This window comes from Zeus faber (genome assembly GCF_960531495.2).
Source record: "Zeus faber genome assembly, chromosome: 10".
In the NCBI taxonomy this organism is placed as follows: Eukaryota; Metazoa; Chordata; class Actinopteri; order Zeiformes; family Zeidae; genus Zeus; species Zeus faber.
This window is the reverse complement of record NC_137199.1, coordinates 30,240,380-30,258,683: the sequence shown is the minus strand read 5'-3', so window position 1 is coordinate 30,258,683 and position 18,304 is coordinate 30,240,380. Positions and strand designations below refer to the sequence as shown.

The 18,304-nt window shown below is 43.6% G+C and overlaps 1 protein-coding gene across 1 annotated transcript; it reads right to left on the bottom strand.

The window, feature by feature from the left end:
- Positions 1–3,832: 3,832 nt before the first annotated feature.
- lrit3a (info leucine-rich repeat, immunoglobulin-like and transmembrane domains 3a) lies at positions 3,833–10,085 on the bottom strand (the record flags this gene model as incomplete). The annotated part of the gene is made up of 4 exons (XM_080008018.1): positions 3,833–4,869; positions 5,302–5,607; positions 7,792–8,258; positions 9,970–10,085. 4 exons carry the CDS (start codon positions 10,083–10,085, stop codon positions 3,833–3,835), a joined length of 1,926 nt encoding a protein of 641 aa, XP_079864144.1.
- Positions 10,086–18,304: the final 8,219 nt, after the last annotated feature.

Below are 18,304 nucleotides of genomic sequence, written 5' to 3'. Positions count from 1 at the left end.
CAGATTTTCAAACTGTTACCAGCACGTTACCACCTGGACTTAAAAACAAAGACAAAGAAGATGAAAAGGATCTTGATCAAGTTATGAAATAAATCCTAAAATGATTACACAGATTCCAAGATTATTTTCAACATAGTTAATATATTTAAATGCACATTGCTCCTCGTGGTCATATGGTCGTTGGTACCTTCGGACCTACAGATATTTCTGAGTGTAAACAAAAGTTTCATCTCAAACCATTGTATTTTGCAAAGCGATATTGAGAGTTTGCAAAACTGTAAATGTTCAGAAGGCCGGTCCACATTTGGCCCGAGAGCCACCTTGAATAGACCTGCCATACACACACACACACACACACACACACACACACACACACACACACACACACACACACACACACACACACACACACACACACACACACACACACACGCTTGTGCACACATTACTGCGGACAATGCACACATGCTCGTCAATAAGCACTGCATGGAAACCTGAATGCGCCGTGTCTGGCCTCCAGACAGTGGAGGGGCTTCTGTCTCCCAGACGGACGCAGTGAATCATGGGTAGAAAACTGAGAAGCACAACGCAGCGTCCTCAACTTGTTTATCTTACTCTTTTTTTTCCCTGGAGAACAACCCACAGGCACCAGAGAGAGAAACCCGTCTATTCATACCCTCAGTGAGGGTGTATTGTGAGGATCAACGTCACCACTAATGTGATAGATGAGCAGTCTGAGGAAAAGCCAAACAATGTGAGGGACCCAGTGAGGTCGGTGACCTTTAGCCGCAAAGTCACCCTGACCCTGTCTATCTATCTGTCTGTCTGTCTGTCTGTCTGTCTATCTCTCTATCTCTCTATCCTTCTATCTATCTATCTCTCTATCTATCTCTCTATCTCTCTATCTCTATCCATCTATCTCTCTATCTCTATCTATCTATCTATCTATCTATCTATCTATCTATCTATCTATCTATCTATCTATCTATCTATCTATCTATCTATCTATCTATCTATCTATCCTTCTATCTATCTATCTATCTATCTATCTATCTATCTATCTATCTATCTATCTATCTATCTATCTATCTATCTATCTATCTATCTATCTATCTATCTATCTATCTATCTATCTATCTATCTATCTATCTATCTATCTCTCTATCTCTATCTATCTATCTATCTATCTATCTATCTATCTATCTATCTATCTATCTATCTATCTATCTATCTATCTATCTATCTATCTATCTATCTATCTATCTATCTATCTATCTATCTATCTATCTATCTATCTATCTATCTATCTATCTATCTATCCTTCTATCTATCTATCTATCTATCTATCTATCTATCTATCTATCTATCTATCTATCTATCTATCTATCTATCTATCTATCTATCTATCTATCCTTCTATCTATCTATCTATCTATCTATCTATCTATCTATCTATCTATCTATCTATCTATCTATCTATCTATCTATCTATCTATCTATCTATCTATCTATCTATCTATCTATCCATCTATCTATCTATCTATCTATCTATCTATCTATCTATCTATCTATCTATCTATCTATCTATCCTTCTCTCATCTAGAGAGAGGTCTTTTTCGGGGTCTGCTGTTCCATTGGGCTTGGCTGTACCTCTGTCCCTCTGCCTACAGCGATAAGGAAGACGTTATCAAAGTGATATTTGATGAGATGAGGAATTCTACGTCCAAAGGATCCATTTGAGCTTCTCCTCATTGTGGCGCGGTCATAACACTCGGTGGTCGCGGATGAGGTTTCTGAAGCATTTCTGTCAAACTGAAGATGTGAACTGACTCCACCCATCTGGACATTTCTTGTGGGGTCCCTTTCAGATAAACAATCCTTTTAAGTCATAAGCCTCATTTTGGGTCGTATCTTATGACGGTACAACAGGAAGGAGATCAATTGAACTATATGCCCCATCTATTAGTGCTACACCAACACCAACTCCTTGACCCCTGCAGAGCTCTGACGCGTGTTGCATCCCAGGGATTTGGAGTCACCTGTTTCTGGAGCACATGCAGACAGGAAGGGAAAGCAGCGGGTGACCAGAAGGGACGACAGATTAGCACTTCCACAAAGATTAGGAGGCCAGCAAGGACGGAAAAGACGCCTTGAGCGAGTTCTCACCTCAGCCAACGACAGAAACCCAGAGAGACAGTTGGTCGACTAATGTCCTCAAGAGGCTTTTGCCTATTTCATTCATGATCTTGATTAATTGATTTAATTTGTCAGTGCTTAAATTTGTGGAGAGAATGATGGGATGATGGATGTTTATTGCAGGCGTCCAGGTCAGGGGCCTTAACTTAAGGCTGGAGATTTGGAACCATCCCCTAAAACTCCACCTTAAAGGTTGCACTCTAAGGATATCGAGCGATCACCAGGTCATAACTTTAAATGGCAGGTTGCCGGTTGTGTAACAGAAATGTATTAATTGTTGTAATTTAATAAACACAGCAACTCTTGAAGATGGATATCCATCCTCTCCATTAAGTCTCAACTAATTTAACAAAAACAGTAATATTTGAATTACACATATTCATTAATACATAAATACATTCCAAGTAAAGAAACAAATATTAAAGAAAACAAATATTCCTCACGGTTCAATGTCAGTTCACTTTCCCTTTATGATGCAAAGTTACCTGATCAACACACACAGAAATGGAATATAATTTGTCACACTTAATGTGTTCATGTATATTATTTTCTGTGTTTTAAAATACAGAAAATACATGTGTCTGTGTTTGTGTGTGTGTGTGTGTATGTACACACACACACACACACACACACACACACACACACACACACACACACACACACACACACACACACACACACACACACACACACACAAACCCCATAACATATTCAGCCTGACATCAATTAATATGCATTAATGTGCTGGGCAGTTTCGGAGGATTTGTTTTTTTTGGGTCAGTATATCAAAATGAATAATTTTGTCATTCATGAAACGTTGGATGCTCAGACAAAATGTGTTTTCTGGGTAAAACTAGATATGTTTTGTAGTTGTTGAAAGCTGTAGTCATGGGATGCTTTCGGACAAATGCAACAAATGAGAACATACTGCGCTTCTGGATAATGAGATACAATGCAGGAAAATAATTATTTCATAATTGTTGAGTTTATTAAAAAACAGAAATATTGAATAAATACACACAGAAACTGGCAATATGTGTTGAATAAGTCAACGTTCTCAAGTTAACGTTGACTGTAATACATCTTTCGAGTATAAGGCATCAGTCAGCTTCGAGCAACCACTGGTTGCCCAAACACTTCGTGTAAATGAGCAGGAAATGATGTTGCACGTGGTTCTTTTTTTTTTCATCTGCTGCAATTTCAATTCTTACACTGTTACCTAACGTTTTGGCATTACAAACATGTGGTCTGTTCAAGGATCTTTCAGGTTGATGAAAGAACGTACTTCTGATGTAAGGCTCCGAAATAAATGTTCCATAAACATTATCAGTGCAACTTAACTTCTCTTTAGCAAAAATACAAAACAATGTCATTTCATAAGCATCTGTAACATCTGATGTTTGCAGATGCTTATGAAATAAACATTTTAAGTTAGCCCCTCATTATTCATTTTACAAAACTATTAATCTCTTGTTGTTGAACAGGGTGGAATGCTAAAGATAATGAATTATAAAGTTTGCCAAAGTTCTGTGTTGACATGGTGAATGTGAGGGTGTTGCCTTTTGAAATGAATCATTCATATTTGTCATACAAAAACACTTAAGGATAGTTCATCCAAACTGGAGTCCGTGGCAGAGTCAGCACAGGTACTCTGACCTTGAACTCATGTCACTCTTGTAGGTCATTTGCGAGTCGATGCTGGACCGCGAGCAGAGCAGCATCCGCTCCGACTCGTGAGTCTGTCTCCGAGCCCAGAGCTCCGTCGGCCGGGAGTTGGTGCTCCTTTGTTTCATGGAGATGGTCTCGAACTTGACGTAGCTGTCCTTCTCCAGCTCCTCCATGTCGAGGGGTGGAGCGCTGCTCTTGCAGTACAAGGCCAGGATCTTGTAGAGCAGCAGGCCGATGAGCGGCAGAGCCAGAGCGCAGGCGATGCCGCTGATGATCATCAGGAGCCGGTTGTGACCTCCGTCGTCGATCAGATGCAAGGTGTAGAAGTCGATGCAGGGGTCTTTGCCGACGGAGCTTCCCTTCGCCACCAAACACACCGAGTATCTGAGGCCGGGAAGCAGCCCCTCCAGCAGCAGCTTGCCGCTGCCGGCGGTGGTCTGCACGGTCCTCTTGGCATCATCCTCCCCGTGCGGGGAGTAGACCACGGTGAGCGGGGCGTCGCTGGGCAAACCCTCCGCCGTCCAGAGCAGCACGGCGCTGTCGGCGTTCTCCTCCACTATCTGCAGGTTCTTGATGGACTTGGAGGTGTCCGTCTTCTTGCTTTTTTCGTCGGCTGCCAGCTTCCTGGGATTGCTCCCTTGCCCGGCCTTGGAGGGCTTCACCAAGTCTCCCTGCTCTCCGCCGCTCGGGGTGGTCTTCTTTTTGACGGGGACGGGTAGCAGGGCACTCACCGTGGTCGTCATGACGGTGGAGGTTTCCGACGGGCTGCCGGGGAAGCCGGTCGGTGGGAGGGGTGTCGTGGTTTCCCCGGGTGTCAAGGTTTCCACGCTGGGCTTTGGAGGAGGTGGCGTGGTGGTGGAAGAACCGGCGATTGAGATGGAGATGCTGGCCATGGTACTTCCTGCAAAGTTCTTCGCCTTGCAGATGTAGTTCCCTGCGTCCTTATACAAGATGCCATGCAGGCTCATGATGGACCACCTCACCCCGTCCCCAGGAGACTCTTGAACTGTGAAATAGAACACGCTGAAGTCAAACTAAGAACAGTGTTATCTGGCTTTGGAGTCAATGACCAATTTATCTATGATTTTGGACCATATACGTTTTGGATTTATATTGGACGGACCAGCCATAGAACTCCTGAGGAAAGGATTGCTCGACAGATACTTTGGTACAACAGAAGATGCAAAGTGAAATTAAGTGAGTTCATTTTTAGCACAACGATTCCTTTATCCAAGAGATACTCAATAATTATCCATGCACTAAAATCAAATCTGACTGAACAGAAGGATCTCTCACGGAGCACAGCTTATAGTTTAACAATTAGAGGCAAGTGATGGCCCTAATTTGAGCCAATTGGGTGAAACAACGGGTTGAACCAGATGTACTGTCCCTACGGTTTGATTTTAGGTTTCGGCTTCTCTTTACAATAGCCTCCTACCTGTGTGGTTGACCGATGAGCCATCGGCCTTCACCCAGACCAGGGTCGGCGTCGGGAAACCGGTGGCGTCGCAGCGGAGCAGAACGTTGCTTCCCAGCGGAGACGTGATTTGGGTGGCAGAGGTCATGATGGAGGGTTTGACGCAGTGGTCCAGCTCCGCCCTCTGGAACAGGACGCCGGCCAGGTTTTCGGGCCCACTGCACGAGAGGAACAGATCCATCAGGACCACCATCGTGTCGGCCATTTTGGAAATCTCGATCATCTTAGAGATCCTGCAGTCGCAGAACCAGGGATTGTCTTGAAGGCCTGAGGGGGAGAAGGTGAGAGTGGTTTGGTTGAAGTTGATTTAAATGTTGAAGGTTTTCTTTCATCTTCTGGCTCATCATTAACCAACTTTATTCTGGTGTGCTTGACAATTCTGACAATTGTCTATCGGCTAAAATGATATGATAGACACCTGTTGTCAATGTTGCATCCTGAAAGTTTTTTGTATTGCTTCTTTTCACTTCGGCATCAAGTAGCAACCGGGTGTACACTACATTTTTGGAGACATTTGCAACCAGAAATCTGCAGAAATAATGATTCTCATCAATTTAATAAGCTCCCAATCCACTGAAGCCCACCCTTGTGTGATGATTAAATAAATCTTGATTTAAAAAAAAAAAGATTGATCAATAATTCATTGATTGAGCTTTTGATTTGGGTTTGTATCCATTGGGCCATTATTTTAAAGGGTTAAATAAGATATCCATAATTTGCAAATAGTGCTGCAGGGAAGGAAATTGTGCAACATGATTATATATACAAAGTAATAAATCTTAAAAGGTTATTAATAACGGCTAGACTTATAACGGTTATTTTTGTTAGTCTTTGATTTTCTGAATTTCTTTTTTTTTTATATAATGGTTGAAGTAGAAACAAAATGTTTAATAAATCCATTCTCCTTGTGCTGCCATCTTCTCGCTGGCACTCTAAGCTGCTCTGTTGCCGCGGTGCGCAGGCGCGGCCCTAACAGGATTAGACCTGTTCTTAAGCTCCTGTGGAACGCCGTGGACACACTCCTGCATTCGCCCAAATCTCCAAACAAAATACTTTTACCACACAGCTTGTGCTGACATGAAGCTTTCTGAAGGCTTTACTTGGAGATCGCGAGGCAGTCGATTAAGTCACTTTTCAACATTTTGAATCAATGCTTTATATCCAAGGCTCATTTCTAACTGTTTGCACTAAACAGTACACGTTGTGATTAAAATACTTTAGACCTTCATTTGAGTGGAAATGCAGGCACATTAAACAACCTGTGGCTATTCTGTGCACGGGGCAGAAGGCTGTTTTTCCAACAGCGTAATCCGCTTTCTCCTTCAAGCGCGCCAGTGGACACTCGGCGTCGGGGATAAGCTCGTTGGCCTTAAACAGCCTATTAATATTATCCCCCCCAGCGCCTCATGCTACAGACACTCGAAGCATTCAATATATTACAACTCATTCAACAATTGGCTTACCACGAGGACTTACCATCAAGAAAATAGATATCTGTTCAAATGCAGTTAAGCTGCGATTGACATCTCTCTCTCCTCTCTATTGTTTCTCCAATAATTTCTTGTTATTAAAAAATATATAATTAAATATCCTTTAAAGTAAACAACTAAATAGGAATAATTTTAAAATCAAAACGCTAATTAAAACACTTATTTGAATGCATTCGTATGATTTCAGTGAAATTAAAGTTTGTTATATAGTAAGTGACAAATGAATGACAATAATGAAAAAAAAGTTCTGGTTTTAACATTAACATACAGTAGTAGTTTACAGGAGGCCACGTCACTGTTGGTGCCCTGTTCTCCCCGTTGTATTCATCTGGAGGTTCAATTCTACAAACTTTAGGCTATTTTCCTCAAACACAATGCATTTTAAATGTACATGAAATAAAGCACTGATTTTGCGTGGGCTCAAAAACAGACGTAAAAATTGACAATCGATTATTTTGCGTGTTTTTTGAATTCCCAAAATGCATTTAACTGAAAACACGGTCCTGTTTGGACTTTGCTAACTGGAGTAAACTGGTGGTAAACCAGTATAATGTACTATTGCTGTTATTAATACACATATCTTGTTAACTATGTGAAGTAAAGTATATTAATCTTTCATATAAGAAGTACATAAGAATTTGGATAAAGGTAATTTATGGACTCTGCAAATTCTGCCTGGAATAGTCTGATGATTTTAAAACTAAAATGAAAGAATTGGAGGAAATATCATTGGATGCCCTGAGAAGCAGCAATCTGTTGCTGGATTTCGTTTTTATTGCCGTGTTGTCGTATGAATCCAGCATTTTATTTGGTCCTATGTATCCTCCTTGAAACAGAGATTCTTGATCTCAGTGGGACTTTCCTGGTTAAATAAAGATAAATTAAAGATTACGAGAAAATCCCCCCAATGTGTCTGAAGCATAGCCACAGCTATCAAAACACAGCCCCCACCCCTGCTTACCTAGCACTATTTTCTGGGAGACGTTAGAAGAGATGGGGATCCCATTGAAGGGCGGCCAGATATCCATGAGGTCCGGGGGCAGCGTGGTCAGCTTGTTGCTGGACAGGTCCAGGTAGGTGATGTTCAGCAGGTAGGGGATGGCCTCCACGGGGACCGAGGTCAGTCTGTTGTTGTGGAGGTCCAGTGTCCTCAGTCGGGGCATCTCCTTCAGGGAACTCCAGGGGAAGGTGGAGATCAGGTTGCCGTCCAGCCTCAGCTCGTGGAGCAGCTTCAGGTTGTAGAAGCTTCCAGCGTCCACGGACGAGATGGAGTTGTAGGTAATCCACAGGAAGCGCAGGTCCATCAGGTAGTAGAAGGCCTCAGTTGGGATTCGCCGCACGGCCGTTTTCTCAACGCGGAGTTTGACCGTATCGACCGGGATGTTCACAGGAATGTCGGACATGTCCGGGTCGTTGCAGAGCACGGATCTGGGAGAAAGGTTTGAGGAAGGAAAGGTATGACGTTAAGCTTCACTGTATATACTGTAGAGAGGACAAGGTGTTTTACTGAAGGATCTGAATCACAATTGCAAATGCAGCTGCAATGGAAAGAATATTTGGGCATTTGCCATTCAGCAGTATGTGTCAGCAACAGAACTACACGCCGTGAGCTTCACAAAACTGGAATTCATGGCATGGTTGCATTCTGAAAGTGTATTTATCCAAAGCCAGCGCCCAGAGATGCATAACTTGGTCTAAGCAGCACAAAACCTGGATCCCTGACCCATGGAACAAAGTAATACGGTCCGATCGACCGTCGTTCATCCCATTTCCCACATCTGGACGTGTTCACATTTGGAGAAAATCAAACGAGCCAGATGTTAAACATGGTTGGGGATCCGTAACGGTTTGAGCAGCCATCTCATCGGAGCTGTTGGGGTGGATACTTGCTCTATGTGGTCGTGTGATGGTCAAGGTCTATGAGACAGCTTGACAGGAGCAGCTTCACATTATGGCGCAAACGTTGTTTTCCTCATGATCTTCCCAGTCTCCAGGACCGTAAAGCCCCCGTACACGCTGCTAAATGAATGAAGTGTTTATGGTTTCATCAACACCAGGAGGATGTCAGCCACCCGCCGTGTCCTCCCAAAACCGCCTCATCATTCAACCTTTCAGGCCAGAAAGGAGCGCAGAGTAGTATTCCACCTCATTCGCGCCTGGAAACCTACTCCACCCATTCTAATCGTTCTCACCCAAAGTCATCTGTGATACAGTCACCTGTGATTTAACCTAAAGCCGCTTTAGGCTGTGTGACTAGGTTTGTTAAAACTATCTAAATTAAATGGTGGTCATACGTTATTCAACCTTCATGTTGCCCTCCAAGGATTGGTGGTGAAAATAAGTTATGGTTCGCCAAAATATATGTATTGAATGCATTTATAAATACAGCAGTCGCATCAAATTTTTTTCTACATCGATCGGCCACTTCCTTTCCAAGCGACCATTATCCAGCCGCTGTTGGTGTTTGGGCCCAGGAGCCATGTTTAGGTGGTGGTGTCAATCCAAATTTTTCAAAGCATAAAGTTCTAATCACACTTAAGCATAATTAGTTTGAGTAGACACCGTTACCCATGGTGCACCTCTCCGTGGGGGGTACACAACAGAGACCAGGGACTTAGTTGTGAACGCACCCGTGGCAATGAGTCACTTACTGGATAATGGTAATGAGGATCAATTTCAGCGTGTTAACACACCATTCAGCACCACACGGAGTGCTGCTTTGGGAAAATACCGACTCCGAGCCCCCAGCGCCACACCCAAAACGAATCATTTCACCTCTTTAGTTACACCATTTGAAGGTTTTGGTCGACAATGCAATGAAAAGAAGGGGGGTTAGCGCTGCAGGTAGAATTTAAAGCTTGAGTTAAACTTTTCCCAGAGGATTCGGGAAGGAGGAATTTCGTAGTTCCTACAGTAATTATTAAGACGACTGAGTGTCACCAAATATTCTTTAAACCATTTGGGACAAAATAATTGGTCCCACACACTTACTTGAAACTACTGAGTGAGAACGCGGACCACAACGGAGAGAAGGGATATTATTGTCAGCGTTGGCAGTAATCCACGTGTTAAGTCATCACATTTTATGTTAAATAACTTGATATCACCAAAAAATTTGAATAAAGTCAGGCGTGGTTACCTGGTCCCCGTGCCATCGCTGCGTCCGTGGAAGACGCAGGTGCACTGGGAGGGGCAGAAGGAGTGGGCCACGCTCAGGCAGCACAGGAGCACATGGGCGTAGAGGAGGCGACGCATCCTGTCACCAAAAGCGGCTCGGAACGCTCACAACACCCGGCGCCAGTCGGGAGAAAACACATCCGAATTCATGGGGAGAGCCACTTCCTGCGGCGGGAAGAAAAAGGAGATTTGGACGGAAAAAAACAACGGTGGCGAAGAGACTCGGGTCCACATGCCCAGGATGTACTTACAGGTGACCTATCTGCCAGGCGGCGTGAGGAGGGGGATTAGAGGAGGATTTCTCCTGGTTGACTGACATGCCAGCAAGGGGCGGGGCCCGGCCGCGGGCGCTCTGACCAGCAGGTAATCGGCCAGCTTAGGAGAGGTTTCCTCTCACGTGATCTTACGCCTGAAAACGCCTCCAGGATGACGACGGACGGCACGGGACTGTGGGAGTCACTGCGTGCCGAGACTCCACCCTACTGCCCAAATTTGGAAGTTCTGCCTCCATTTCTGCCTCTATCGATCTATCTATCTATCTATCTATCTATCTATCTATCTATCTATCTATCTATCTATCTATCTATCTATCTATCTATCTATCTATCTATCTATCTATCTATCTATCTATCTATCTATCTATCTATCTATCTGTCTATCTATCTGTCTGTCTGTCTGTCTGTCTGTCTGTCTATCTATCTATCTACAGTATCTATCTGTCTATCTATCTATCGGCAACTTCAACATCCATGTGGACTCCACCAGCTGTACGTTTGCCACAGATTTTTTGTCACTGTTGGACTGTTTTAACATCACAAGGTCAGACCCATGCCAAAGGCCACACGCTTGATCTGGTGTGCACTACTGGCACTTCTCCTTCCCATCTTAAGTGCCTCGACCTAGCTGTTTCTGACCACCATGCTGTCCTGTTCACTGTTCCTGTCCCCCTGCCTAAGCAATGCGTTAAACACACCATCATGTTCAGGAACCTCAAGCCATTGAGTACACCAGCCCTGATCAACATCCTTGCGACCCACCTGGCTCTAGATCCCCCTGACACCACTGTGGATGGCCTGGTTGCCCATTACAACTCTGCCCTCTCCCTCAGCCTCAGTTCTCTTGCCCCTCTCAAAACCCGGACTGTCTCCTTCACTCGCCTTGCCCCCTTGTACAGCTCTGAACTCCGCACCATAAAGGGTAGCGGCCGTCAGCGGGAGAGGCTCTACAAGAGTTCTGGCCTCACTGTCCACCTTGAAGCCTTCAAACAGCCTGTGATCTCCTACAAAGAAGCTCTCTCCAGAACCAAGATCCAATACTACTCCACCCTCATTGGCAATCAGAAAAATCACCCCAGAATGCTGTTCTCGACCATAAACTGGCTGCTCTGCCCCCCTGATCCCCCTCAATCCCCTGACCCCTCTGACCGCTGCTCCATGTTCCAGGAATTTTTTCATGCCAAATTGGACACCATTTACCAGCATCTCCAATCGTCTTCCACACACACCCCAACCACAGGGTGTTGCACCCCCATCTGCCTCCTCACTCCAGTGCTGTCTCTCCTCCTTCTCCCCTGTGCCATGCGCCACAAATGACTCTGCTGGTCACCAAAGCCAAGGCCCCCAATTGCTCTCTGGACCCCATGCCTACAGCTCTGGTCAAGGCATGCCTTCCCTCCGTCTCCCCTGTCATGGTGGCCATCATTAACGCCTCCTTGAAATCTGGCACTGTTCCCACCAGCTTCAAAATGGCCTCAATCACACTGATCATAAAGAAGCCAGGTCTCGACGCGGACAATCCCAATCACTACCGCCCGATCTCCAACTTTCCGTTCCTTAGCAAAGTCCTGGAATGAGCAGTTGCCGCCCAACTCCAACAGCACATGTCCAACCACAAGCTTCACAAACCCCTTCAATCCGGATTCAGAACCCACCACTGCACGGGCCCGCCCTCATTAAAATCTCCAACGACCTACTCATTGCTGCTGTCGCAGGCTACATCAGTACTCTCATCCTCCTGGACCTCTCAGCTGCCTTTGACACAGTCTCCCACACTTTCGTTTTCAACCGTCTATCTGGCTACCTTGGCCTCTCTGGTACAGCACTCTTCTGGTTCCAATCCTACCTCACCAACAGGAGGCAGTTTGTCCAAGCAAAGCCCTGGACAGGCTCCAGTATGTTCAAAACTCTGCTGCCAGAGTTCTCACCCGCACCAAGCCCTGGCAGCACATCACCCCCACCCTCATCAATCTCCACTGGCTCCCTGTAAAATCCTGTATCTCCTATTAAAACCTACTTTTAACCTACAAATCACTCCACGCCCTCGCCCCGCAGTACCTAACTGACCTCCTCCACCCCTATGCCCCTTTCCGCAAGCTGCGGTCCTCGGACACAGGTCTGCTGTGGTTTTGGTTTGGTTTGGTTTCTTTTTCTGTTATTTATCTTTTTTGATTTATCTTCCCTGTCTTGTTTGTTTTTTGTTTTTCTATTGTAAGGTGTCCTTGGGTTTGTGAAAGGGGTTATATAAATTCCAGTTAGGGGATGTCCATCTATCTATCTATCTATCTATCTATCTATCTATCTATCTATCTATCTATCTATCTATCTATCTATCTATCTATCTATCTATCTATCTATCTATCTATCTATCTATCTATCTATCGATCTATCATCTATCTGTCTGCCTGTATGTCTGTCTGTCTATCCACCCGTCTGTTGTTGCCGCTGTGTTGAATGCAGCAGAGAGGTGAGAGATTGTCTCAAACAGCTTCATTCGTCTAAAAATATAAGATCCATAGATTCCTGCCACAATGAGTCTGGACTACTGTTATTATTACTACTACTACTACAACTACACTACTACTGGTACTACAAGTACTACTACAAATACTACTACTACTCATACTACTAAAACTACTACTAGTACTACTAGTACTACTAGTACTACTACAAATACTACTAATACTACTACCACTTCTACTACTACTACACAGATTCCTGCCACAGCGAGTCTGGACTACTACTACTACGATTCTTCCTCAAAGTTTATCGAGGTGAAATAAATGTAGATCCTGATACTACAGATACTGTACCATTTCTACTGCAGGAATTACAGTACTATGACTAATCCAAATATTACGAATGCTACTTCTTCTCCTCCTCTTCCTAATAATAATTTTAACCACGACAATAATTAGAACAATAATGATATTAACAATAAAAACAATAACCCCAACAACAACAACAACAACAACAACAACAACAACAACAACAATAAAAATAATAATAATAATATCAAAAACAATAATAATAATAACAATAATAAAAACAAGAATAACAAATATAGCTGCAGGCAGCAATACATGGGGTCCAGTTTTGCATTGCACTGCTGCCTCACAGCAAGAAGGTCCTGGGTTTGATTCCCGCCTGGGGCGCTGTTGGCACCGTGCTCCGGTGGGTTATCTTCCAAAACAGGAGCCTTTCTGTGTGGAGTTTGCATGTTCTCCCCGTGTTCACATGGGGTTTCCTCCACCTCACGTCAGTAAGGACCCCCACCACAAACATGCACCCATCATCGTCTGACCAGCGATGGACATTTATCACCTGGTCCCGGGCGCGTCCACGTACGCTGCCCACTGCTCCTGGCTGTGGCCCCGGAGGAAGGACAAGCCAGGATGGTCAAAAGCAGAAGATCCATTTCAACGGCCACCATCAAAAGCATCTGTGTGTGTGCAAGCATGTGTTGTAGTGTGGTGTGTTGCGTGCCGAATAAAGACTGTTTCTTCTTTTTCTTTTTCCTGGTTGCTCACCTCGCGGAGCAACCACTATGCGGTCTCCACAGCACAACCCTCCTGTCTTCAAAACGACCGTCCATGTTTGCCTATAAACCAGAACTTCTCACTGTTAGAACTCACGGTGTTGTTTGTGGAGATAGAGCTGCACTCTCAGTGATGGACAGATGACCATTTGATGCCGTGTATTGCAACAATGATGGAGTGACGTAATGACTTTGACGATTTATACTTTTCCGTGTCCTAGTCTTCGAATGTCCTTCTGAGTCCATGAAACACATTATGGATTCCTACATTTTGTATGTTACGACTTCCTCACTAATTCCTCTGGATACATCCGGTTCTAATGAGACCTCTACCATGTCTGTGGGTCCAGCAGTTGTCATGTTCCAGACACTTTTAGCCTGAAGATTGCCAAGGACAATAATAATAATAATAAAAATTCAACATTTAACAATACGGTTCCGGCCCTGCAGACTAATAATAATAATAATAATAATAATAATAATAATAATAATAATAATAATAATAATAAATAAAGCTGCAGGCAGCTATACACAGGCTCCAGTGTATTCATTTTAGGTATGTATTACAGTTTTTTGGTTTCTGTGAAATGCATCACAAGCTACAAAAGTTACAAACGTATGGGCCAATCAACATGGACTGACCTTGAGGACTAGATTTTTGGGCAATTGGACAATTGCTTCTTTTTTGTCTTAGATATTCGGCTATGTTTTCGGCATCTGGAACAATAACAAAAAAAACATTTGTAATTACTTTGCATAACAATAATAATAAATACATGTCATTTTATAAATATAATAAATAAAAGTTAGTTTCAATTACTACTTGCCGTGTTCGTAGCTTCTGTCGTTCTTGTCCCGTCTCGACTACTGCAACGCCCTCTTAACAGGCTTGCAGGCCTGTGCGCTGCAGCCACCGCAGATGATACAGAATGCGGTGGCGCGACTGGTGTTCAACCAGCCAAAGAGGGCACATGTCACTCTGCTGCTCATCGAGCTCCACTGGTTACCTGTAGCCGCTTGGTTACCTGAAGCCGCTTGGTTACCTGTAGCCGCTTGGTTACCTGTAGCCGCTTGGTTACCTGTAGCCGCTTGGTTACCTGTAGCCGCTGGCATCAAGTTCAAGTCTCTTATGCTGGCCTACAGAGTGATTGTTGGGAACGCTCCCACCTACTTAAATGCTCTTGTAAGAGCACATGTTGCCCCCCAGGTGCTGCGCTCATCAAATGAGCGTGGCCTGGCTCTGCCGGCCATACAGCCGTGGCAATCCAGGCTATTCTCATTTGTAGTTCCACGTTGGTGGAACGAGCTGCCAAAAACGACCAGAGCAGGGAGCTCCCTCTGTCTTTAAGAAGCACTTGAAGCCCCAGCTCTTCAGTGAGTACCTCCTCTCCTAACCTACAATTAGGTACTTAGCACCACCTAGCAGTATTTATTGTTACACTAATGTCTCTGTCGCAATGTAGCTTGAATGTTATTCTCCCTTGTAAGTCGCTTTGGATAAAAGCGTCTGCTAAATGACTAAATGTAAATGTAATGTAATGTAATGTTCTTCTGTTTCAAATAGTTTTACATTTCAAAATTCAGAGAATCTTTCCCAAATAATATCGGTAGGTGTATACAGTATATACATATATATATACTCACCGGCCCTTTATTAGGTACACCTTGCTAGTACCGGGTTGGACCCCTTTTGCCTTCAGAACTGCTTTCATTCTTGATGCATAGATTCAACAAGGTGTTGGAAACATTCCTCAGAGATTTTGCTCCATATCAACATGACTGCATCACGCAGTTGCTGCAGATTTGTGGGCTGCACATCCATGATGCCAATCTCCCGTTCCAACACATCCCAAAGGTGCGCTATTGGATTGAGATGTGGTGACTGTGGAGGCCATTGGAGAACAGTCAACTCATTGTCATGTTCAAGAAACCAGTTTGAGATGATTTGAGCTTTGTGACGTGATGCGTTCTCCTGCTGGAAGTAGCCATCACAAGATGGCTGCACTGGGCTCATAAAGGGATGGACATGCTCAGCAACAATACTCAGGTAAGCTGTGGCCTTTAAACCATGCTCAGTTGGTTCTAAGGGGGCCCAAGTGTGCAAGAAAACTGGATATTTCACTACTCACTGGATATTTTTTCATTTTCGGACCATTCTCTGTAAACCCTAGAGATGGTTGTGCGTGAAAATCCCAGTAGGTCAGCAGTTTCCGAAATACTCAGACCAGCCCGCCTGGCACCAACAACCATGCCACGTTCAAAGTCACTTAAATCCCTTTTCTTCCCCGTTCTGATGCTCGGTTTGAGCTTCAGCAAGTCATCCTCATCATGTCTACAAGCCTAAATGCAATGAGTTGCTGCCATGTGATTGGCTGATAAGCAATTTGTGTTAACAAGCAATTGAACAGATGTACCTAATAAAGTGGCCGGTGAGTGTTTATATATCCATAATAACAATTATAATAACCATAATAACGATAATAATACAAACAATAATAACGATAATATGAAATCATCATCATCATCATCATCATCATCATCATCATAAAATGCAGACGTGACACATTGAGTATTTATTAACAAGTACACAAGTGAATTTTATTAATGCAAGCAAATTTGATCATACAGGTCAAATAAGCCACTTCAAGCTGTTGGCACACGGATGTACAAAACAGATTTAAAGCTGCAGCTAAAGCATTCTTAGTGAAAGTACAAAATATGAAACAGGAGGAAGGAGGAAGCTGAAAGCATCAGACGATCACTCCATAAGCAACGTCGGTTACAATAAGTCGTTTTTTTTTAACTTTTTTTTTTAAGACATGGTTGAGAGCTCATCACAAACTATACAGACACAACTCAAAGACTACGGTCTCTAATATCAGTAGCAGGATGCGGGGGCAGCGTGGGGTAAAACTGGACATATAAACAGAGGGTCGACCCAGCAAGACAAGTCCCAAAGTGTTCCAAGGAAATCAAAACGACTCTGCAGTCGAAAAAAAAATGGGGGTTTACGATACGTAGTAATGCATGTCCATGCCACGAAAAACATCTAGGTTCACGGTCGTTCACTGTACAGTCATCCAACTCGGATTTCAACACCAATGCGCTTACATCGAGATCGTGAGAGAGAGTGAGAGAGAGAGAGAGAGAGAGAGGGGGAGAGAGAGAGAGAGAGGTGGAAGGCTCCATGTCCAGAAAGTCAAAGTCCTGTTTCCATGTTTTCCCCCCGGCCGGTACCACTCCTTCCCCAGTTGACTCTGGGACGAGGCTGGTTGACCCAAAATGACTCCGGGTGGAGTTCAACTTTCCGAACCCGAGTTCAACTTTCCGAACCCGGACTTTCCCACCTCTGAGCAACGGCCAAATAAGTGCATGAAACGAGCTTTGTGAGGAAACGGCCTAGGACCACGCCACGCCCGTTTCCCGCAGCATCAGGATGTGTTTGCAAGACAACTGGACTGTTACTGCCATCAACACGACCACCGTGACACACTGTTCTCACTGATAGTTCCACCATGTGCCACTACACCAACCACATACTGTCAGCTTTTAGGTTAATTTACTTCATTTTTTAAATCATCGTTTTTTTTTTGTTTCTACACTGACGGACAGAGATCGGACTGAGCGATGACGGTTATCTTTTTTCTTTTCTTTTATTTTCTTATTCTTGTATGAATTGTCCTGAAATTTAAGTGCTTGACATATAGGTATCCTTTTTCTATTTTAATATTTACAGTGCAGGGGTTCTGCAAAATGACTTGATTCATACCAGTATTTATAAAGTTACACTTAGAATAAATTAAAAAAAAAAACACAGAAGAAAAAAGAAAACAGGGGGGGCTATGAAATCGTGTTTGCATGTGCTTTTTGCGGTTCGTAATTAAACGATCATGGAATCATTCACATCCCAAAATACATATGAACCCAATCGACCTTTCCCTTCCTACAAATCGCGAAATAATTCACAGTTTTAGCTGCATGGACTACTCTTGTTTCACGAGCTCACGAGTCACCGTCTCCCGCTCCGCAGGCTTGGCACCGCTAGAAAATCATATTAGTCTTCCCTCTAATAAATTTGGTTTATTTACTTGCTACTGTATAAGCACGAGTTAGAAAAAGAGCGTTGAGGTAACGTTTCGAAGGGATTCCCCGGGAACGACTACGTGCCAAAGCTTCCAGGACATTTTAAATGGTTTGGTCCTTTAAAAACACCTCCGCAGACACCCGCATGAGAAATGTGCTTGAAACCGTTAACAGCCCCGAATGACCTCCTCAAAAGAAAAAAATTAACAAAAAAAACAACAACACGGAAAAGATAAATAACATGAAAAAAACACGTTGAATCAAAAAAAGAAAAAGAAAGAAAGAAGCAAAACAAAATATTTGCATTATTTTTTCTCTCAAAGTAAATCAAAAACGTAAGCAGAGAATAATACTACTGCTACTCAAGAATCTACCTATTTTAAAACCACTATCTGCACTAA